General features: G+C 37.3%; 1 protein-coding gene across 4 annotated transcripts in view; it reads right to left on the bottom strand.

Moving 5' to 3' along the window:
• CstF64 (cleavage stimulation factor subunit 2 CstF64) overlaps positions 1-25,253 on the bottom strand; it is a 44,522-nt gene that overhangs the window by 17,068 nt on the left and 2,201 nt on the right. For 2 of the 4 annotated variants that reach the window (XM_067130279.1, XM_067130280.1), the window contains exons 2-7: positions 22,374-22,452; positions 21,876-22,045; positions 21,412-21,629; positions 20,246-20,549; positions 18,423-18,582; positions 9,655-9,687 (exon numbers count right to left, since the gene is read on the bottom strand). In XM_067130279.1, the coding sequence (XP_066986380.1) occupies positions 9,655-9,687; positions 18,423-18,582; positions 20,246-20,549; positions 21,412-21,629; positions 21,876-22,045; positions 22,374-22,452 (964 nt within the window). The remainder of the gene's footprint in view (positions 1-9,654; positions 9,688-18,422; positions 18,583-20,245; positions 20,550-21,411; positions 21,630-21,875; positions 22,046-22,373; positions 22,453-25,253) is intronic. The other 2 variants (XM_067130281.1, XM_067130282.1) reach the window with 1 other exon arrangement.

Genomic DNA, 25,253 nt, shown 5'->3' with positions numbered 1-25,253 from the left:
AACAAAGAAATAAATGGTAAACATAAAAATAGAGTACAGTATCGCCTATTGGGTATTTGCCACACTAGCACATTTACAGTGAGGTATAAAAATGTTACCCATATACTGTACTAATTCATTGGCTGCCATTTTCTTTTTCACTCACAGTAAGGTAAAACCAAGTACTGTAATGAATATGACTGTAAACTTAATGACTGACATTTTCTTTGTAATTGTCAGGAAGGTAAACTAGGTAAACTACATATGTCACAGAAGTCATAAAACGGAGGTGCAATTCAATAAAATAAAGAAAACATACATACTGTATGCAATCTGTGAAAAAATCACAGATGCAAATTAGTCAGGTTCCAATGAAAATTTCACGAACCCATGAATTCACAATTTCAGAAACAAGAATGCACGAGATATGACTGTACTGCAAAGGGAGGAGATCCAAATTTCCTTGAATACTGAACTGAGCATAATGACCTAAGTGTGTGTACCATAAAATTGCTGGGGGAGTCTACCACAGAAACCAAAAAGTTGTCTTGGAATAACTCCACTCTTGTCTGAATGGTACAATATTACTATCTTTACTTTATCTACCTGGAGATCAACTAAGCACAGCTGAAAGGTTAAGGTCAGACTTCTGACTTAACATGACTATAAAAAAAATTGCAGCTAAAACATGACGATAAAAAATTGCAGCTATGAGCCAATCAATGGGATTCATTTTCAACTTATACCTGGAGGTCATTCACATTAGGTGATCATCAAGCTACCAGCTCCAATTGATATCCTCTACACAAGCTTGAATTGCATTACAATCAAAGCCATCAGCTTGGTAAATACATACAGGATCTTGAAGAGGTCTTAGCATGCCTGAAAATGGCAAATAATACATGCCATCATGAACCAGCCTTAAATCACAATGTCAGGCAAGCTACTGTATTACTGTCCAAAACACATCAACAAAGTACAGGTATTAACCTTCGATACAGCATTTATCATCAACCACAAGAAGACTACCATTCTGCTGGAGTTGTACAATTAACCTGAAGCCTTCTGATAGTCTTGAAACAAAAACTTAGGACCTAACTAACAATTACAACTGCAGCTTAAGTTCTGCTAAAAACCTTACATATCTCAGAGACAGCTGGCCAGCCTAAACGTTCAAAATCTATCACCAAGAAGTTTTCTGGACTTTAGATTTTTCTTAAAAATTATCACTGACTGCAGCATGTGCAAGAACTTCAATATGCGCATTACCAGATCCTTATATTTATACTACTGTACATGGTAAAGGGAGAAGTTTCGATCTTTCAGGGTTACATTCTTTTCCTTCTTTGCTGCTCCAAATCAAATGACTCATACATGCCTTCACGGATAAATGCTAAAGTTCATGCCCCTCACCATATCAAATGCACGGCATAAATACCATCAATAATACAAGTAAAAGATCCTGATATGGAACTATCCACTTGGTAAAATGAATGTACTCAACTGTTCTCTTCTGGAACCCTTGTAAAGAGTGCAGCTCTTTGCTAGCTAACTTAAAAAGCCAAGCTAACTTAAAAAGCCACTGCCCACCTTCATTGGTGGCCCCATGAGCTCCCTCTAATTTGTCAGAGCCTTAAGCAGTTCAAGGTAAACGAGTTAAAAGCTTCTTTATTTGAATCACTGCCTGTCCTCCTACATTTATTCAATATGCCAGTCCTTGCAAGCTGACTACACCAAACAAATTGTCTCTTTTCCCTACTGCCACCCAAAGAGGATTGTAAAACAACACTCCCTACTTTGTGAACCCCTACTGCTCTCCTTCACATACAAATAAAAAGAGCATTGATGAGGAAGGCAAAGGCCTCAGCCATCTCCTTATAGTATCCTTATGAATTATGGTCTCTCCTGTTTTTATTACACCCCTGCTTGATATGACAATAAAACAGGCCTTATCTAGTACTATCATCTCATTCATTCTTGCTCCCAATTAGAGACTAGCTCCTCATGAATACTTCCATGTTCACATGACTGGTAACTGGGTAGTCTCCAACCTTTACACTGACCAACTCAGTCATGGGATTGGAGCTCTTAAACCAGATTCCAAATTCATGCACCTTATTCCAGACCAACTAAGTCTAATGTGACTCTTGCTGGACTAAAACGTTAGTATATTCTACCCTGACCTGCTCTGCATGCATGCTGGCACCTCCATTACAAAGTCTAGTCAGTCCCTCTACTTTCTGAAACTAGTCTGCATTTGGTTATTGCACTGGTCATTTTCCTAGATGGAACTTGACCTTCCTCCCTTTTTTCCCTTAGAGGCAGGCATGGTCTGAAATGCAGCCACTAAGTGTACTATCAATAGCAATCTGGTGTGCCACCACTATCAGCATCTCAGTGAAAAGCTAACTAAAACAAACTCTGGTCAATGACAATTACCAGAGCAATAAATGCCTTTATCTAAACTAACATCTGTCTGAAGGAAGTTGAGTTTGCCATTCTCAAAAGGGTAAGCCAACCATACTACACTGGGCCCAGTCCCTGAAAAATAACTTTAGGGTACAGCTCCCCAAAAGCAGTTCACATCCCTAAATGGGTCCCTATCAACAGAGGCCATGAACTAATGAGATAAAGTAATACCAAGTATCGTTATTTAGGATATATTAAGACAATGGCCCAAAGAGAATGTTTACTCTGTTAAAGGATTAAGAGAACCAAGGAAGATGTGGTTAATAAATAAAACAAGAAAATTGCTCTAAACAGCAAACATGAAACTCAAGTAATATACTTGGGCCAGTTATATAAATATAAGCACCATCAACAATAAATAAAACACATAGTGATGCATTTCTTACTGCAAACCTTACTAAAACTACAAGATGGTAAGCATTTGTGTACATAAACCCTCAGCTACCAACAACACAAATCTGTGGCACCAGAAAAAAATCGTATGTATTTAACTTCTAAATACAGGTATCATATTTAAAAAATTACTAAACCAAAAGAGCCTAACAGGTAAATAACATTACAAAACATTTCCACCATACAGTGCAATAGACTAAGTACAGAGTGAAAACTTTCGGGAGGTGAGAGGAGGATATCTCTTTGGAGGGCTATCTTCCTAATCTTCTTAGTACGACTTGTCTCATTATGACTAATAATTTGATTCTATATTTCTCTGTCTAGAATGGTAGTGTGCAAGAAGACATCACTAAATTAAGAGAATTTACCCTAATTCAAAAAATGAAATTTTGCTTATTTTGAAATTACTTGCCCATACAAACTCATCACACAAACCCATCAATCATATATATATCCACATTCTTGGTTTTTGAATGTCTTGAGACACTTCACTCTTGTTTAACAGACATATAATAGTGAATGGTAACTGAGCATTTAAGCCATCAGGAGCCCCTTAATTTACCCTGGATAGAAGACAATAGAAAAACTATTATACATATTTAATCCATTCTATCACAATTACATCACTCATTTGCCTGAATCACAATTTACGTGGAAGAACCTAGTTGTTGACTACCTCAGACTGGTATTCAAAACCTCAAGGATCAAGTAAACTTGGGAGCTAGGACAAGCCAGGTAAATGCAGGGCGCGTTATAAGGATGAGCTCTTTGGATTGTAAAGTGCTTATTTTTTTATACTGTATGTCGTCTACTGTAATAGAAGAGGACACTTGCATATGAGATGGAGAAGCATGCCCATATATTTGGGATGCCACATACAAATGAGTAAGAAGTGAGAATCAGGCACACAGCTATTACTGATCCGAAGGAATCCCTATCCATCTAATTACAAAGAGAATCTCTTAGAAAGAATGTGCAAAAAGCAAATTCTTTTTGTATGTTCCATCATTCGTTATGTTACTGTAAGCCCGAAGCACAAGAAGTGAATATGTCTGTGGTAGTACTCTTGGCCTCTAGCATCTGGTAAAGCCCTACTCTAGTAAAAAATTGACCAATAATCAAGCAACCACTCCAGCATGTCTCACACATGAGGTCAAGTGAACATAGGTCTTCTGTAGTTGCTAAACAGATGCAGATCCCTGTCTAGATTTGACATGTGTACATTGCAGGGATTACCTGGTATCTCATGAAAACTTGAGAACATTAAATACAGTCATACCCCGAACTTATGCGAGCTTAGATTCCAGAACCCCTCGCGCAAGGCGAATTTTCACGTAAGTTTGGCACGGTCTCTAAAAATGCTAATAAATGGTTATTTCTAAAGTTTAAACACTAAAATATGACCATAATCATGCTCCCAAATTATTAAGCTAACTTTTAAATGAAATTAAAGTTACTATCATTTCATTTAAAAGTTAGCTTTATAAATTATCCTTAAAAAAAGAAATAAATGGTTGACATAAAAATAGAGAGTTGGAAGAGAATTTCTGTCTCTCTCCCCTTCCGACTGATCTATTTTTAGGAGTCTTCTCAACTTCGTTTTTAATAACTTCTTTATTCTACATCCCTTTCGCTTTGTTCTGAAATGCTTCTTCATGAACAATTTTTATTTTGACTAATACAACTCTTAGTTATTATGTCTATGTTTTAGAACGTATTTGCCACACTAGCACATTTACACTTCATAGACGGTACAGGTAAAATGAGATCAACTTAAACTATCTACTGTACAGGTAAAGACATACAGAGAAAAGTTGTAAAAATGTGTGAGTGCTAACTATGGACGAGAGAGAGAGAGAGAGAGAGAGAGAGAGAGAGAGAGAGAGAGAGAGAGAGAGAGAGAGAGAGAGAGAGAGAGAGAGAGAGAGAGAGAGAGAGAGGTTGTCCTTACTTAAGAGAGTGAAATTATTTATCAATTATTACGGAGACTGAGAGAATAACACACGAGAGAGAGAGAGAGAGAGAGAGAGAGAGAGAGAGAGAGAGAGAGAGAGAGAGAGAGAGAGAGAGAGAGAGAGAGAGAGAGAGATATGGCCCTTACTTAAGAGAGTGAAATTATTTATCAATTATTACGGAGACTGAGAGAATAACACACGAGAGAGAGAGAGAGAGAGAGAGAGAGAGAGAGAGAGAGAGAGAGAGAGAGAGAGAGAGAGAGAGAGAGAGAGAGAGAGATATGGCCCTTACTTGAAATATCAAGTTAAATTATTTATGAATTATTACAGAGAGAGAGAGAGAGAGAGAGAGAGAGAGAGAGAGAGAGAGAGAGAGAGAGAGAGAGAGTTATTCTTACGTTAGATATCAAAGGATGGAAATTCAGTAAACTAACTTTTAAAATTAATTAAAGTTACTGTAATTTCATTTAAAAGTTAGCTTAATGCATTACCCTTAAAAAAAGAAATAAATGTCTGACGTAAGAATATAGGAGAGTGTGAAGATTAGTATACTACTTCTTTCTCCCCCATTCCACCAATCTATTTTTAGAAGTCATCTCAACCTCGTTTTTAAAAACTTCTTTATTCTGCCTCTTTCTCTTTGTTCTGAAATGCTCATGTCTCTGTTTTAGAACGGTGCATTTACAGTTTGTTTGGTACTGGTAAAATACGATCAATTTAAAACTCTACTGTACAGGTAAAGACACAGAAACAGTAATACGTAGGTTGCGCTAACTATGAGAGAGAGAGAGAGAGAGAGAGAGAGAGAGAGAGAGAGAGAGAGAGAGAGAGAGAGAGAGAGAAACCTTTGACCCACTAATCAGCAACACTCGCCATTCTTGTCATGTTAAAGTGACATGTCTGACAGGTTTGCCCTCAAGCTTCTTCTCAAAAGATGAGGGAAAGATACTTGTTTGTTTAAAATAAGTATCACGTACAAATTTTGTAATTATTATTATTATTATTATTATTATCATTATTATTATTATTATTATTATTATTATTATTATTATTATTATTATTTGAAAATTAGTACTTATTATTACAAAACAAATAAATACATATATGTACCCTAAAAATTTTCTCATCTCAGTAAAAGAGAGAAATTATTACTTTTATTATTTAATGTTATTTAATTTATACATACAAGCTTGAAAACTTATAAATTACATGATTAAACTTAAACAATTCTGCAGGGTTTCTCAGTATTCGCAAATATTTGCGTGTCTGTGAAAAACTCGTGTATGACAATTAGTTAGGTTCCAATGAAAAGTTCGCGCGCCTGTGAATTCGTGCAACTCAAATCGCGCAAGTTCGGGGTATTACTGCACAAGAAACAGCAAAAATACTATGATACCATACTCACAAGATAAAAAATTATACAAATTCTACACCAAAAAATAGTGATGTATTAATTTTGATACTGTATCAAGGTTGTACATGATAAAGATTAGGTACAGTATTAGGACATCAAAATAAGCAAAATAAAAACAGAGCAATTGTGAAGAGAGTAACTTCATAAATTAAGGAAGCAAATTAGGGTACAGTAATTCCATAAACATTAATGACAACAGCAAAGCTAGTGATGTCACCTAATGTGAGCACAAACCAAGTGAAGAGCACTTATCAGCTAACCCCCACATCTAATCTTTTATGCAAAATAAGAAGGAAAAATTCTGAACCTATTGCTAATAGCCACAAATAAACATCATCCTAAGAAAAATAAAGAGGTAATTATTTGCAGTTTAGATTTGTTAAAAGTAATGCCAGTGATCCAACAGAAAGGAATTGTCCTACTCCTCCTCAACCTCTGTTGTTTGTTGCTGCCCCCTCTCAAGGTCCTACAGTTCTTTTATGGTGAGCCCTCCTTTGTGCTCCTCCACAAACTCCACATCATCATCACTGACCTCCAAGACCAATGACTTGCCCAGAGACACAATATCCTCCACAACAGGCTCAACCTTGTTGGCACCTCTAGCCTTCTTAGGGGTAATAATGACTTCCATATAGTATAATTACTTTCCACTATAAGTAATAACAAAAAACACAAAAAAAGTTAAGTTTGGCAGAGATGTGCACTCAGTGAGATCCATTCGTAGACTGAACCTTCTTTTGTTCTTCCAGCTTGGAACTACACAAACGAGATCCACTTAGTCCCATACATGTTCTACCTGGTTGTCTTTGTCTTTAAACCAACCAAACATCTGTTATTGGAGCAGATTTTTTCCTAGACAAAACACCTTTGGGCCAAAATGTCCATTAAATGTGACATCCAATAACTAAGGTACGACTATAATGGCAATCTTGCAGAGAATGGGAATTCTGCTGTTTCTGATAACACTGCAGACACAAAAGCTGACAAGTGATTGATGGGTACCTAGGTACCTGAGGTTCACTGGTGGTGCATGCATCTGAGCTACTAGTGATCTGTCTGTTACACGAAAGAATGATATGTCTAGGAGCATTAAAAAATCACAAATGTGGGAATATGTACATAATGGTTTAACTGAAACAAATATTTTTACAATACTGTAACTTTCTGAAGGCCTGACCAAATTAAACAATACATGAACCTGCAAAAAATATAACAAAAGTCCGAATAAATAATCGAAAATCTCACATATATATAATTACCATGTTGGCAGAAAATGTTGAAAATCTCACATAAATGTAATTACCATATTGGCAGAAAATAAATTCTTACACAGAGTAAAATTAAGGCATTCACCTTTACAGGGGTAGCTTACTTCGCGCAACAAACAATGATACCACACTCATACTTTTGCCAAATACCTCAAACTTGGGCAGATAAAGCTAATGTAAAATACATTAGGGTTTGTGACAAAACTAAGTCACTAAAATAAAAACATATTTAGCCTTTTTACAGAAGTTTAACCATACCAACTTTATGCTAAACCATGCATGAAATAAATTCAAATCAGCTCTTGATTGCCACTGTTCAAATCTTTGCCTGAATCAAATGTCAAATTTTTTAGGATTAATTTCATGTTCTAAAAAATAAGTTTCCAATACTCTTCCAAGTAAAGTAATTTTACTAGTACTTATGCCTGAATGCTATGCTAGGGTGAACAAACTGAAAGGTGAAAAGCTCCAAACAGTGTGCAAACCAGTAATTAGGAAACAGATGAAATTTCCTTAAAATGCCCACCTCAACTGTCAAATTCTCTTAATTCATGTTTCTGCCTGTGAAATGAAAATGTGTATCATTCAGAGGCCATGAAAATAAGCTACTCCAAAAAAAAGTTTGTGGATTGTATCTACGAAACAAATAATTACTTCAAACTTTGTGCATGTCCATATGATTTACATACTTGTTTATTTCTGTTCATAACAAAAAGCTAAAAGGAAGACAGATTACACCTGAGATGTAACTGAAGATCCACAAGACATTAGCAATACATGCCCATACCTCAATTGTTTCCCATGGACTAAATGCACATTATATATTCCAAAATCCTGCAGAACACATAAGTTTATCAAGGAAACATTATGAGGTCTTGAACTCACAAATCTACCACAAAATTTTCACTATGAAAATGGGCATTGATTGATGTAACGAGGGCACAACATCTAAGCATTCCATGCAATTTCTGCCTGAATTACCAACTAACCCTAGCCTTCATGCACTTTCTATCTGAATTCCTATCTGGTCCACTTCTTCAACTGTCCTTCTCCATAATTACTCTAAGCCTTCCTACTTGCTATTTCCGTACCTACTACTTTTCTAACACTATTTCTTTTCCCCTTCTCTTTGCAAGCCCACATAATTCCAATCCTTAACATTTCATTTTAATTTCAAGTCTATGAACCCCACATCTCTCAGCAATTTCTCATTTGCAATATGACTTCCCCAATGCACAGCACCTTTCTGGGCAGTGTAGCTAAAGTAAAATACAGACACTATGAGGATACATATTGCACATTTCCAAATTTATTTCTCTTCTCCTGGTCTCTGTCTGTGATGGGCATACTGAAAACAAATGCATAGGATCCTTTTAATCTTTATTAACACTTTATTTACTATGCCAACTTGAATAAATTCTTTGCAGAAAATTTTCATTTCACTGCTAATACCCAATATTCTTTATATTAAACCTTGGCAGGAAACTGGTAGACTTCTCTTCTCCCAACAATTTTACTGCCTCCCTATTGTTTCCTACAATCATTCCCACTTTCACTGTGCTCACCTTCAGTTATCTACCTTCCCTGCAACATTTCATTTATAAAACACCTGTCTGTTTAAAAGCTGATGAAGATTGGGTCATTCCATTAGTGGCAATATCAAAGCCTATTCACTTTTGGAGCTCTTATCCTAAGGATTCTGTTTGAATACAATTCTAACTGGTTAAAAAAAAAATAACACTGAAAGCAACCAACTTCTGCTGATGGAAATTAACAGAACACAATAATCAACAAGGGCCACTCAACACACACACACCTCCCATTTCCCAGGAATTTTCAAGGAATAAGAGAATTTGACTGACAAGTGACATCAAGGGTCACCATTGGTGAAAAACCCGCACATAATGACTTCTTCACCCATCATACAGATCTATTCAGCATCCTGTTAATCTGCCCTGACAAGGAATTAAAGCATAAGTACAAATAGTGAGTTGTAATTCACATGGACATTTCTAGAGCTGAACCAGATGTAATTTAAGTCTTAAAATTGCAATCACTTTCATGTCATCTTTACTCTCTCTCACCAAAGACTACAAAGAAAAAATATACTACTATCTTTAGCTTCAGCATTACAAAGGATAGATTATATGTCTGATTCTCATCCAGGATACCCTACCTATTACCACCTTCAGACTCCTTACACTGTCGGCTTGAATGTGGAAAAAAAAAGATGGAGAAGTATTGTGTAACACAATGTAAAACTTAAACAGCTTTAATATGAGCATTCTTACTTGTTCTACCAAGAATGTAACAGAGAGAATACAGTAGATAGTGGTTTTACATATTTCAATGTTCTCTTTATGAATTGTGAAATTCTGAGTAACTACATATTATGGTGACAGCTACAGTAACCAATACAGCAAAACAGTGCACATGGAAATGCTACTGTCACCATTTTTTTATATGTTCATAGATACAAACTTTATAACTTACGCCATCATTCTTTTTCAAAGACTGATAAGCTATGGTAGACCCTATTCAGAAATACAGGTTCACACATAATTCCTAAAAAATTTGACCAAGAGCAAATTTTTTAGTAAATACATCCATCAATCATATACTGACTATATTTGTGATCTCTAAATGTTTCAGTCTAACAAGCAGCAAAAGAGTGGTAGTGCCTCCATGCATGTGTCACCTGGAACATGTTCACAGCATTTTACTTGTGCCTGAAGGACCTACCATTTACTCAGGCACTTGTTTTCATTGAAGGATACCCTACAAAATCACTGAATAATTCAGCCTTTCAGTCAAGGAAAGAATGACAGTCATCAACTGTCTCCAGGTCGAAGATACGAGATGAAGCAGTTGCCTGCCCGAGGACTATTTTTACATCAGCAGGGGGTTTTTCTCTAGAAATTCTGGAGGCTGGGAAAAGATAAGGGGAGGGCCATGGGTAGTGGATGTGGCAAAAGTAGGTTACTGGCTCCCCTTTCTGGAGACAAGTCCCTGATTATATTGTAACTGATGGATGACAAAATGAAGTGAGATAAGAGTTTGCCCAACCTTCAGTTGTCTGTTGGTACTAAATATGACAAGAGTTGGTGCCCAATCATCACCTTAGTCTGTTTAATGAGTTCTTATAGTAGATCCCTTTCAGGATTAAGGCAGTGGAATTAACAAGGGAGTTCATCAGAAAGGGGAACTTCCTGGCATCCTGGGACTTACAAAATGCCTACTTTCATAGAAATATCCATACTAAAAAAGTACCTTCACCTCACAAAAAAAAAAAGGAAGGCATTTCAGTTCAACTCCATGTAGCAGCCTAGCAACAACGTTTCAGGTCTCCCGCCAGACTGGCACTAGTAGCAGCCTAAGTGCACCAGTCTAGCATTTGACTATGGATATATCTGGATGGAGGCCTGCTTTTGGCCAAGACTACAGCAGAGCAGAGGCACAACCTAAATCATCTTTGCAACCTTTGTTAAAATCTGGTCCCTGCTCTAAGTATCCAGAATTTCCAGCACCAATCCAGTCTTCTAGCCAAATTGTGGCAGTCCTTTGTATTTCTTTGCTGGAGAAACTTCTGCACAACCATTTCAGGATGAAGTCCCTGCATCTGCAACTCTCAAAATGTTGGTTGGGTCTGGCTCTTACAGATGCTAATCCTGTAATAGCCTCAGAGGTGGTTCTGTTGGATCTGCCATGGTAAAGGACACAGGACACCTGGAAGTAGTCACTCCTCTGGTTCCTCACACCCAAAGTCTCCTGTTCAAAGGTATACCTCAGTCATCCAGCAACAAACACTTGGCTAGAGGCAAACATAAAGCACCGCATCAACTACTGGAATAGAAACCATTGTTCTTGGCTCTCCTGGTGATTGCTGCATCTATAGAGAACAAGGTTGTCATGGGTGATAGAAGACAACTCCACCATGGTAGACAATCTCAGGAGCTAAGGAAGAACAAGATATAAACCTCTGGGTTGCCTAGAGGTGGAAATCTTTTTGTGGACAGATACCAGTAGCGTTGAAATCATTACAAAGTTTGTACTACCATAAAACTGGCCAAACCTCCACTGGCAACTGTAGAGAGGTATGCCCCGGGCATACCTCTGATGGACCTATTCACAATGAGACGGTACCACAAGTTTCCTGTTCAGAGCTCACTTCAGCTAGACCCAGAAACCTAAAAATGGAAACCATGCTACAAGCACAGAACAACCTGGATGTTTTACCTTCCCTGAATTTGGCCTGGGTAAGGCAAGTGTTAGCCAAAATCAGGCCTTTCAAGCACATGACAGTGATGATACTAATTACACTGCTATGATCACAGCAGGAGTGGTTCATGGACCTTCCTCAGCATCTTTTGGATAATCCCAGGAACCAACCAACCTGGAGGAGGAGACTCACAAGGCAGTCATGCCCTAATTTCCAAGATGATCCAGTCATCCCACACCTTTGTACCAAGAAATTATCAAGCCAAGTCTGAGTTCAACACTGCAGCCATCTTCTATCCTCAGGGAACCTCACCCATTAACCTGTAGTAAGCAAACTTGAGTACTGTTGACTGTAAAGTTTGTGCAGTGAGACTGGCACCACTATAAATTACTTTCATCTGCATCTCAATAAGAAGCTGTCATCTCCACATGAAGCTGTCAGTCTCAGCAATCAAAGGTTACAGGGCAGCTTTCTTATGAGTGCAGGAAGTCATGAGCACTGATATACAGGCAACTTCTGCCACCGATCTGAGAAAGCTCTTTCACTACTATGAGCTATCTTGTAGTTTTATCTAGCAGCCAAAGTGGGATTCTCCTTTGTTCTTAACAGTTTTACAAGCCAACATATGACCTGCTTTGAGGGTTATCGTTTCAGCACTTGTAAACTGTTTTCCTGATAGCCTTTGCATTTTCAATGCATATGAGCACCCTACAAGGTGGCAGGCAGTTTTTCACATCAAGCAGGTCTAACATAGGTTAGTCTTTTGCACCCGACTCTATGTTATAGGGCCATATCCAGAAATCATATGATTGCATTTGTCAATACGAAGGCGATCACGGTTGTATGGTCCCAAACGAAGGGCTGTCCTGGTATCCAGAAATCATACAACACCCCCAAAACCCGCCAACTCCCATCGAATTGCCTCACTGGTTAAACAGGCTCACAAACATATGCGGTTACTGGGAATTAAATGCCTGGAATTGATGATTACAAGGCTGTATCAGTATCATAGACAGTTTCTTTTATTACAGTGATATTGAATTAAAATGTCTTTATGCTTTACTATTTATTAGAAAAAGATACTGCATATCTGTAGTATATTTTGTACACTTGATATTTCCTGTCCTGATTTCTCGCAAAATTTTTAACAAACAGTAAATACACAAGCAACTTAACTGGAATATGGAGCGTGCACCCCCCAATAGCCGATTCTCAGCATATAATGCTTCTTATTTAACAAAGGAGCATAAGAATGTGATCACTGCCTGATAAGCAGCCTAAGAGGAATTTCACACTTGTATCACCTTCTAGCCTACCTGTGAGCTTCAGTGGCTGTATTGATTTCAACTTTCTTGGGCAATATAACACTAACACATTAATATTTCTAAATGTATACCAACTAAAAACGTAATTCTGTATTGAAAAGGAAACTCTAATCACGTCAATGAAGCCTATTTTGAAGATAAAGAATTCCAACACAGGTGCCTTTGTATATCTTCGGATAACTACTAATGTTCTGTAGGTTAATGACTGTAATAAAAAAAGGGTGGAGTGGGTGAGGGAACTTATCTCAAGAAAGAGATGGTAACTGACCTTGACAATTTCCACTACCCACAACTCTGCTCCTAAATGCAGACCGGATCTCAAGTGTTTCTGGGGAAAGTCCCACCAGCTGAAGACTCACGATATAATCAAACTAAATCTTTTTCTTATTTTGCCTCTTAAAAGGGTACCTTACTGCATATCTCCCCATTTTCTTGGGCTGAAAGGGCAACCATTACCTTCTCTCACCAAATGATATCCACAGTCCTTTGCAGTCAGGTCTCAGCTGGGAGGAACTGGATCCCTGACTTCTCCTGCCATGGGTATGGATACTGTCAAGATGATGATGGAGACCCAGGGTGCTCTGATCACTGTCAAAATCAGTTCCTCTGTGAGCTCCTTCTCTACAGGTCTGATACTCTCAAGTCTCTTGATTTCTACTTCATCATGTATACAGAGGATTTGCAGAATGGACACCAAGCCAACTTTTAGTACCATCCTCCTAGCCTTTGAGACTACCTCCAGCAACCTGGCTCCCTTTGTCAACGGCAGGCTGACAACATTTAGGAGCTAATCCTAGGCATAAGGTAAGCTGCCATATGAAGGGAAGGACATTGGAGCCTCCTTGGTGACTCCATGTGTCAACGAAGAAGGCTGACGTGTCTGCAAAGGGCACTTCTGAATCTATAGAAGCTTTGCTACCTGTGTTTGGAATGGGGGGCAGCCATTGGCTAGACATACATAGCTCCTGGCCATCCTCTTACCCTTCATTCTTAGCCTGGTGTCTGCCAGGATGTCTGCCCCTTCATTCTCAGCCAGCTACCTGCCAAGATGTCTGCAGAGGCAGTTGCTAGGAGCATCACAAAGGCGATTGGTTGCATCCTCCCTTACAGAATTTGTCCTCAACTACACAACCCACACAGCTTTTCGTTGGGTGAGTCCGTAGAGCTGCAGACTGTCACTCGATGGGCCGGAGTTCAATTCCCCAGCCAGCTGATGAAGAGTTAGAGGAATTTATTTCTGGTGATAGAAATTCATTTCTCGCTATAATGTGGTTCGCATTCCACAATAAGCTGTAGGTCCCTTGCTAAGTAACCAATTGGTTCTTAGCCATGTAAAATAAGTCTAATCCTTCAGGCCAGCCCTAGGAGAGCTGTTAATCAGCTCAGTGGTCTGGTAAAACTAAGGTATACTTTTTTTTTTTACACAACCCCCATAGGTTTCACTCTGCAGATTAATCCTCTCAGATGGCTTTTGTTGTCGGAAAATACAAGAAACACTATACAGTAGTTTTCAGAAAATAGGCCAAACTTCCAACTCAAATGCAGAAATCAAATAAAAATTGTGAGAATTTGGGATAGCTCATAAAGTTAACAATCTTACACAAACAGAAGAATTGGTTAAATAAATTGAAACTTAACCCTTTTGCTATGAGCCTGTTATTGCCACTAGCGACGAGACCAGTGTACTGTACTGCTAATTGTGCAACTGACTTATTTTCTCCCTTTTGTATTTGTACTTCAATTCTTTGTTATTTTCATTACTGTTATAATACTACACTGTGCTAATATATTATTATAATGTTTTATCATAGTAGAGTGCCTGGTTTATTATAGTAGTGATAAAATATGCAAATGACATGTAGGCAATTATTCAAATATTGAATTATATAACTTTTACTGGCGATTCATTTCAGTGTGATACCTCTCAAAGTATAGAGTAAAGTAATGCCATTTTCGTTATTCAGTTTGAAAATCTTTATTACAAACCTTGAAAGTTTGCTCTTGGGCAAAAATTTCATCTGGAAAAACCTCACAAATAATAAAACATAGACTTGACATTCTGTAGAAAATGTGAATCTATCTCCAATAAAAGTTTCAGAGCAACAATTTTTTTAAAAACTGAATCTTCAATGGTCTTCCATTCACAAATTTTATCACATTTTCTTTGTTAACTCACACCACCGGTGGTGCTTAACAAATCTGTTTCCTTATCTGTCATTTCCTCTGATTCATGATCATTTCTGATAAAATCTAAAGTCAAACAATTATCTAAGGTAGGTTTTCTATAACCACAATATAATCAACATAACCATATTCACTTCTTTCACTATCAGAACTATCTGATAGTTCAGGTCTACTCCTATCATCGTAATTTCCAAATAAAAGCCTCGGTACTACTTCATCATCAAGAGAAAACTCATCCCTCTGTAGCATTTTGATGGTTACTGATGGTCTAGCCCTTGTCCTGAGGTTATCCTGTAGTTGGAAGTCAAATGTAGCCACTTGTCACTAGAATATAGACAAAAGCTCCTTACAATGACAGGGGAAATGCGAAATCTGTTACGAGTCACCTAACTAGAACCAAAAGAATGACTGAGGAGATCAGTCCCATGTCATGGATGAGACTTATGATGACCGAGATCAGTCGCTGCGAAAGAGTTGACGAAGAATGAAAAAAAAAAAAGATATTTCAGATAACATTTTGTGCAGGTTGAAAATAGTGAACCCACTCAAAACCTGATCAAGTAAAAGATATTACTCCCAGCAATTTGCTCTGTGAATCAGCTTCTCTGCTGTCAATAGGTACTGTACTCTAAAATGGGCTGCCACAGTCTTGCTGGGATTGCACCTAAAGAATCAATTGAATAGATATATAATACTGTTAATCATCAGTCCCAATCTTGGAGCATTCAACAATCAGCTGAAAAATTATCCCAATACCTTAGGTATGTTTGTCTTTACACTAATTCTCCTCAGAACTGTTGCTTGAATACTAATTTCTTGACCATTGTTGCCAGTAAACAATGTCTTCAACCCAGCTTTTAGTAGTTCCCTTCACATATTAATTGGATTGGTTGTTAATACTGCTCCTACTTCCTCAGAGTATAGCAATTCATTTAATTAACTTTTTTTCAGTGCTATGGTTTTGCCAAGGGAATGGTAGCTTCAAAGAAAATTTTCTTTTCCAAATGCTAAAGCTAATGTCACTTGGTAGACACTAAGGCAGGCACTAAACTGATCCACTAAAATTTTGCTGTATTTTCTTCCAACTTTCTTACTATTATATGAAGATAAAGAATATACACAGCTTATTCCTTGTTTTTCATTTTTTCCAGTCATCTGGTATTCTTTCATTTGTTACACATCTACTATAATAGTAAGTGTAATGTTCTTAATCTTAACACTGTCCATATCCATCCTCAACACCAATAACAAGGAAAAAATAATACATCACAATCTCCTCTATAGCCTCTCGTGATTCTCTTATGTTACTGTCCTAAGACATCCATGAGTAGGTATGATGAGGTCATCTGTAAAGCCAAACTAAATGGCTGTAGTCGTCTTCTGTCAATTACCAGACACCATGCAAAATTCTAGTTTCCTGCCTAACCTTGTACTCTGCAGCCTCCTGCATGCACAACCATTGCTCTAGTCTGATTATGTAATCAACATAGTGGCCAGTTGGGTCACTCATGTTCATGCCTGATTTGTCATTAATTAACATGATCACCAATTTGAACACTAGGCAAACCAAGTGCTGACTGATATCTCCTTTCTGTTCTACCAACCAGAGACAAACTCTTCTCAATACCACAGTAACTATAACTGATCTTGCTTCACTGCCTATGACATTTCTACTCTCCAATCACCTCAGATCAGTCATAACTATTCTCATGAGTTCCATCTTTCTTGTTTATCATTCTCCAAGTAGGTCTGCCTTATCCTCCTCCTCTATTCTTCAAAGTGACCACTTCTCTCTTTCTGCCAAGTCAGAAGCTACTTTTGGTTTAGGAATTTCTAAAGCCAAATCCCATAATAGTGCATTTGGATTCTGGGTGCACATTAAAGGTCATCATAAAGTAAGCAGGTTCCTAGATGCCTCTGCTACTAAGCTGAGATTAAAGGCTTGCTATCTTATCTAATCCATAACTTACAAGTTGACCTCAGTGCCATGGGGTCTGCTGGTCCAAATTATTGCCAGGGTTAGTTCTCCCTCTGACAGCATAATCTGAGAAAAAAAACTCTAGTCTACATAAGAAAAGAACGGGTAAACTGCTCATACTTATATTCCAGCTGATTTCAGCCTAATTAAACTGCTCATATCTGTACTTATATTCCAGCTGATTTCAGCCTAATTAAACTGCTCATACCTGTACTGTACTTATATTTCAGCTGATTTCAGCCTAATTAAACTGCTCATACCTGTATTATATTCCAGCTGATTTCAGCCTAATAAGATAAAAACTTATAGAACCATTTCCCTTCCCGACACTGTAGGTCCCTCTCATTTTGTAACATTGCCACATGACAGTGGGTCAACGCTTGCACTTTTTACAGGTTCTACCCAAGAGCAATAGTTAATTCTGGAAGGAAAGAACAGATATGGTAGTAGTAGTATTAAAGTAGTTTAACCAGACCACTGAGGTGACTTTCAGCTCTTACAGGGCTGGCCCAAAGGATTAGGGTAAAATACCACATTGGCTCATGTGCTCATACTATAATAACAGACTCCTCATCAATAACCTACTTCAGTCAGGTCTTAGGCTATGCTGAAAAAGTAAATAAAAATAGTACAAATCATGAAAACATTTTTTTAAAAGACAGCTATTACCTTGCAGATAAAAATACACAATAAATACAATACAAAACTATATGAAGTATATGTACTAAAAACATGTACTCAACATACAGCAAAAAATTAGTAAAAAAATGGCCACACTTATACCATTGTAATATTCACACAAACACCTCCAATCTCAAAATAATAACAAAATAAACCTAATACTGCACAAACTATGAAAAGATGAAAACAGGATGAAAAAGACTGTAGAAAAATTATAAAAACTAAAAATCACTTGACCCTGACACTAATTGTTCACTTTGCAAACAAACCTATAAGTGAAAGGAGTAGCAAGAGAAATGAAGGACCTCCATTTTTGGGAGGTCTCACCCAGCAATAATTGCTACTTAAATTTTAAAAAATATTTAGTACTCGGCTAATCTATGCTTACCAGGCATTGAAGAATAACATATTTGTTTATTGCATGAATATATGGATCTTAAAGAGGGATGAGGACTAAAATGTAATTTAAGCATCAATCTGCATCCATTTTCACAAGGAGTTTCTCACAGAATACTACAAAAAGAAAGCTACAATAATTGGCTAATAATGACACTTACCTGTTCTCAAAGTCATGAGGCGGCCCACCAAAGTTTTCATGGGGATGTGGAGGAGGAGGACCACCCATTCCAGGAGGTGCTAGTCTCATGTCCTGATCATTTCCTTGGGGAGGTGGACCCCGTGGAGGTACATTCATTTGTCGCATATCAAAGTCACCAGCTTAAAAAAAAAATTTACTTATCTATAATACGTACATAAATTTCAAAGAGTTATAACATAGTCTGGTAAATAATAAGATAGCAACCTGTCAAACTTGTCAAAAAAAAATTAGTTTCATAGAGTAGGGATTTCATAAAGAAAGGTATCATAGCTATGTAGATTGTAATGTTCATTAACATGGTTTGCAAGCTCTGAATAATGTATTGCTTCATAAATCATATCACAATCCAAATGCAAATCCAAGTCATTTGCCCACATTTATATCAAATACTCTGACATATTCTCTACACATTCTCTTTTTCAACATAACAGCATTTGTTGGATATACTACATATTTCTTTATTTCATTTTAGCTGCAAAACTCAAATGAGTATCTGACTAAATGATGAGTCAACCTTGTGGTGGATTAAATTTGTAAGGGCATACAAAACTTGTAAAAGTGAGTTCTCAATACAAAATGGTCTTCAGAACCTGTAGCCCTATGTAGGCAGGAGTGTGAAGAATCTCCAGAAGGATAAAAAATAGGGCAACTTTATTAGAAGTGAGCTATACAAATTTGAGAAAAATGGTGGGAAAAACCAGGAAAGTGATAGCAATAATGAAAAAAAGAAATGAGGACATTCTGTGTTTTGGATGCAAGGTTTTAAGAAGCTGGCACAAAATCAATTAGTAGTGATATAGATACATGTAAAATCTGGTAGAGACAAGATAAAGTGGGTTAGGTATACAGCACTGGTCAAAGATGAAATGGCTGAAAATGTTATAGAAACGGAGTGAATATATGAAAGTATAATGAAGATTAAGATGATCTTTAGAAAGACGGTACCGATGCGGTTTCAGTTTACTCACCACAATCAAGATGATCACATGGCAATGAACAAAAATTTTGGGGAAGGCTATCAGATGCAGTAACAGAAGAGGACAGTAAGTTTGGACACTGACAGGAGACCACATAGGAATGGACAGAGGTGGTTTTGACAATGTTATGGGTAAAAATAGCTTAGAAAAAAGATATCACGGGAGAAAAGCAGTACTGTACTGGAATTTTACCAATGCCAAGAACTGAAGTTACTGAACATAATGTTCAAGAAGCCTAGAAAGAAGTTGATAAATCAAGAATGGAGCTCAAAAACAAAATAATTTTATTAGATGAGAAACAGCATCAAAGAAAAGGATTCACTGGACATGTTCTATCAGGTGAGGCTTAATTTACACAACACATGGAAAGGTGAAAATGACTACACTGTTCTACCAGGCAATGCTTGCTTTACTTAACAGATGGAAAGACAAAAAAATAAAAAAAAGAGCCATTCAAAATAATATAAATACAGAAACTGAAAAATAAAATTCAAAAACTAGTAGCTAACAAACAACAGATAGCAAATATAGTATCAAAAAGTGATCAGTGAAAACTGGTATGTTGACAGGAAGTACATTCAGTAAAAGTACATTCAATAATATTTTGGTTAAAGGCAATGAAAATAAATTAATGAATATATCATCTTTACATGACCCTATCCTACCAATACTTAATTAGCATTTTGTTAGCATATCCATTCTGCTGAATAATTAAAGTATAATGCAAAGCCAACTGCTAACCAATATATATTGAAAATTAAACTGTAAAAATACTAAATACATTACTACACAAAGATATGCCCACCTGGGAAGGATGGGCCTCGTGGCTGTGGTGGTCCTGGTGGTGGACCCTGGAAACCACCATGTCCACCAGAAACAGGAGGAGGAAAACGTGTAGGCAAGTTTGTTGGTGGGGGGGGACCACCAGGGGGCATTGGAGGTCCAGGAGGTCCAGGAGGTCCCGGTGGAGGACCAGGAGGTCCACCATTCATTGTAGGAGCCATAGAAGTAGGCGGTGGTCCTGAAGGTGGCAACAATGGTTCAACAATTTCTCGTCCTCCATGAAGTATTTGAACAGCTGTCTTTGGGTCAATAATCCGCATTACAACCTTATCAGAGAAACAATAAATTAGAACTCATAACATTCACTTCACACAAGTAGTAAACTAAAAGATATTTGCATACTTTGTGCAGCATATCAATAACCCAACTTCAATTGCAGAGGAACTATTAATTTTTCATAATGAAATGCCTAAGCTTTCCCTTTTCAAGTAACTCTCTGAATGAAGTACAACCCTTCTACATTATCACAGTCATTTACACATCTTACATGCTATTGAGAAAGACTTAAAATGAAATATAATCATGCATAATTAACATCTTGCTTTCCACTTACTCGCTTTGCATGCAACTTCTGTCTGTCTTTAAAACATAGATAAAAATTTTTACATTGACACCCATTTTTCCCTTCAATGACAAGACAGTTGCAGAATCACTTAAATCATTAAACCAAACAATTAACAAGTCAAAACTTGGCTCTAACAATAATTTGGAAACACGCTAAGCTGTAGAATGAATGATTTCCAAAGCAATCTACTCCGTGAGTTTATGGAAATTGGGCTCAAGGCATACATATAGTTATAAGATCCGTACTAATATCTTTCATAATTAGTAATATATTCTGACAGGAATTAGCAATATAAACTTTAGTATATGTTTGGCCTCTCCTGTTTTTTCTTGTATTTTTGAATCCCAGCAATGTTATGTGGGTAGTTATGTTCATGTAGGAAAAATTATATTCCAGTACTCGATTGTAGAGCACATTCAGGTTTTTCATATTATTTAAAACATTACAAGAGATAAATGAGGTTAGATTCCTAAGTAGCCTGAACAAGCCACATACTTAGACATGAATAAGACTTAATAAAATTAAGTTTCAGAGTGGTAGCATTAAACCATCCATTGACAAACCTGAGCTTGAAGTAATGCATATGCTAGCTGTGGATTATTCATGAGCATTGTGCGAGCTTCGGTAGGATTATTACGGACACATAATTTCATCTGCCTCATTAATTCAAACATCTGTTCCGGAGGCAAAGAAGCAACTGCATTACTGATAGCTTCTGGTGCCTTACTTGGTTCCACTTCAGGGCCATATGGTGACTCCACAACGGGACCCATCATCAAACCTAGAAGAAAATTTTGTCAAAACAATATGCAAAACAAATAACTTGAAGAGAGCAATGCAAGTAAATACATATATAAAAAGCATTAAATATTCTCTTTTAAGGTACAGTACTAGACTGAATAAACACATGATATGATCAGCAAAACAGCACCCCCAAAATGAGTTTCATATATACTCACTGCCTGCTTCAGATAAAAATATTCATATAAAGAGAAAGGCAATGTGCATTAGTGCACATATAACCTACTTTGCATTTCCATCCTCGACTTCTCAGTACAAGCATTATCTACACGTAACGGTCTTCCTCCTATTTCATAACTATTCAAGTTACGCATTGCAGAAAGAGCAGTCTCTTGATCTTTATATTCACAGAACCCATAACCTTTCGGCTTGCCAGATTCACGATCATACATAAGCCTGAAAGAAAATTTGCATTTACAAAAAAATTTCCAAAATATATACACTGTATACTTTTCAGCTCTCAAAGACTTTCCTGGTACAGTACTAGGATTAAAAAATACTGTGCTCTAACATAAAGATGAAGCATTATCACAATGAAGAGTTATGAAACCTTAACAATGTCTCTTAAGACTTTTCAAGAAAATTCAAGAAGAACCTCAGAAATACCATGGACTGCAATGTCAAGAAGATTAAGACAAGCCACAGATGCCTTGTAATACACATACTGCATATATCTGAATGGTCTAAATAGTAAAGCACAACAAATCAATAACCCTAAACTTACTTGAATGAAAGGACAGGGCCAACTTGGCTGAAAATATCCTTGAGCTTCTCCTCTGTGGCTTCATAAGGAATGTTCCCCACTGGAAAAAAATTAAAATTGAAGATTACCATAGCCATACAAGAATAAAAAATTTTATACTACTCTTGTAATCCACAAATACAACATCTTAAGGTAAATAACCTAAAATCTTCATATCAGACAAGCACTGAGATTCTACACATAGATAATCAAAACTCTATGCTTTTCTCTTGGCAAGCATTCACCAACTCCACGGGAGTCAACAGATCCTACCACTTGCCTTTTCTTATTTAACATCTTTGTGGACTGAAACAAAGTCTCCAAATTATCAATTAACTAAAGGGGCAAGGGGGAGAGAAATTACAATAAAAAATGTTTACATGTATGAGACATGGAAATTAATAAAAATTTTATGCAGACATAACATGGACAAGCCTCTTATTTGATTTACGACAAATCATTATAATATACAGAGATGATCTCTGTAGCTCTTTACAATAATTCATCTGACTTATGAAGTTGGTAATACTCTAAGTCCCGACAATTCTTCTCTTACTGGAGCAATATCCCTCAAATCAAGCCCCAAGCCGGTGCAGATATAGGGAACTCTCGCACACAAAGCTTTTATGGTATGAGCATACTTGCCTACGATTGATTTCCCAAAACTGGAACAACTATAGTCATTGATGTTGAAGTTATAATATTAAGATATATACAGTGGTGTACACTGATTTGTTACAGGGAAAAATTAATTCTTTATTAAACAATTATCTCAAAAGTACATAAAATATCACTAACATTCTTCTCATTTTTACAACTTAACAAAGAAAAATCTAAGACAGCAACAAGACAAGGAATTTTGTGTACAGTATTATCAAAAAATAAAATTTTAAAAGGTAACACCTCATCCTAACAGATTTTTATACTTACTAGTTACATTATTATGCTATTTTGCTAAGCTACCATATTAAATCTCTAACACTTTTAGATGAATATGACAAAGCTTAAAGAACTGTTATTTTCACAGGGACACAAACCAGAGTCATGTATAGAAACATCCTCCAGCATGAGCTAGAAACAGTCCGTTGACCTTAGTAAAAAAAAAAACCTGGGTTAACTAATAGTTAGGGAGGGAGAGTGGGGAACACCCTTCACTCACCTTCCATCACTAAGCACTTTTTCCTTTGGCCTCAGGGACAAAACAGGGTGGTTGATATGGGAGCTATAATAAGACTCTGGTTTGTATAACTAGGAAAAATAAAAGTTACTTGAAAATTTTAACATTTGTTTCTAAAGGAATACAAACCACCAACTTATAGGTAGGAGACTCGCTCATTAAGTGGGAAACTGTCTCAGTCAATAAACTGGATGTTGTAATCGCATGGAATTGTCATAACCCCGGTTCTGAGAGCAAGGAAAGAGGAAAATGACCCCTGTATCCTCCTACTTGCTCTGGCATAAGGATGCCTGAGTGGTATAATATCCACATGAGGATACATAATATAAGCTGGCAGCCAGCTAAATCTGACTGACAAAAAGTGATTGGTTCGGAGTATAGCTCTACCACTGTGCGCCCACCTGTTAAAGATGAAGTTCTAAGACTGGAAGGTTAATTGTGTAGTTACCTGTATCTTAGTCCAACCCAGAGGATAGTCATCCTTCTTTGCTGCTCTGCTAGGCAAGAAGAGAGGTAAGACTAGAGACCAGTCACTCTACATTCATACCCCCAACTTACACTAAGCTAAGTACTATGACGAGATACTTTTCTGTCCAAACGAAACTAAATGCCTACACTATTTGCTGAGTAGCACCAAAGGTCCCAAAGAGGAGGAGTCCAGGGACTTCTGGGTGATGTCCCTTTGATAGAATAAGGTGAGGGTTGTCTGACATTTCAAGACACCTGCCCTCAATGTCTGAAAAACCTGAAAGTTTCTCCAAAAGGCATGGGACAGTTCCATGCCCCTCACTTTGTAAGCTTTCACAAGGACTAACTACTAGCATCCTCACTAGAGGATTTGAAAGCCCATTTGATTACATTAAGAAGCCAGAAAAAAAGTGTGTTCCTGAGCACCTTCTTGTACTAGCCAGTACTAATGATAAGACTCTATCACTCTGGCCTAAATGGACGGGTTCTATTCAAACTACCTAACACCTAGCACCACACACAATACAAACTCATCTCTTCCAAGCCACCGCCATCAGCATCTCTGAGGGAGAGAATCAAAAAGTCTTGTATCTCTTGTCAGTCTTCACCACAAATTCAGGGTCACATGACAATGAAAGTGACCCCTCATCACTACAATTGATTGACTAAAGGGGATAATCCAAGTATTTCCTGATATGCTTTGTTTAGACTAAAGCTAGCAAGAAGGTAGACACAAGTGTGAGAGCTTGGTCCAAGGCTTCCCCAAATAGCTTGTAGGGCACCTGAGTTAGGCTGTAGAGAACAAGATTGACATTCCACATGGGAGGATGACTTTCTTGAGGAGAACATGACTACTTAAAACTCCTTGCGAGCATATATAATTCAACTGATCAAGAGAGATCTATGCACCTCATTCTCCTCAAGATGGAGCGATAACCTTCCACCACAAAGATCAACAGAAGCTTGTCTCATCAAGAGAACCCGCCTACAATATCAATCACATGATTGTCCGCTCTCCTTGGTACATGCTCAAAGAGGAATGGCAAAAGTACCTGGACATCTCCCTTGCAGTCTTGCTAGAAAAGCTCTCTTGCAAGATATGCCCGATAGCCTCCTTTCATGAAGCTGAAGGGAGTGAACCATCTGGTAGTACCTCTGAACATGTGACTGACAAAGGAGGGGTGGGGGGCAAAGAGGAGTTTCTTTCAATGCCTTGA

This window comes from Macrobrachium rosenbergii, chromosome 28 (genome assembly GCF_040412425.1).
Source record: "Macrobrachium rosenbergii isolate ZJJX-2024 chromosome 28, ASM4041242v1, whole genome shotgun sequence".
Taxonomy (NCBI): Eukaryota; Metazoa; Arthropoda; class Malacostraca; order Decapoda; family Palaemonidae; genus Macrobrachium; species Macrobrachium rosenbergii.
Note: the sequence above shows the minus strand (reverse complement) of the source record. Positions and strands in the feature narration are given on the sequence as shown.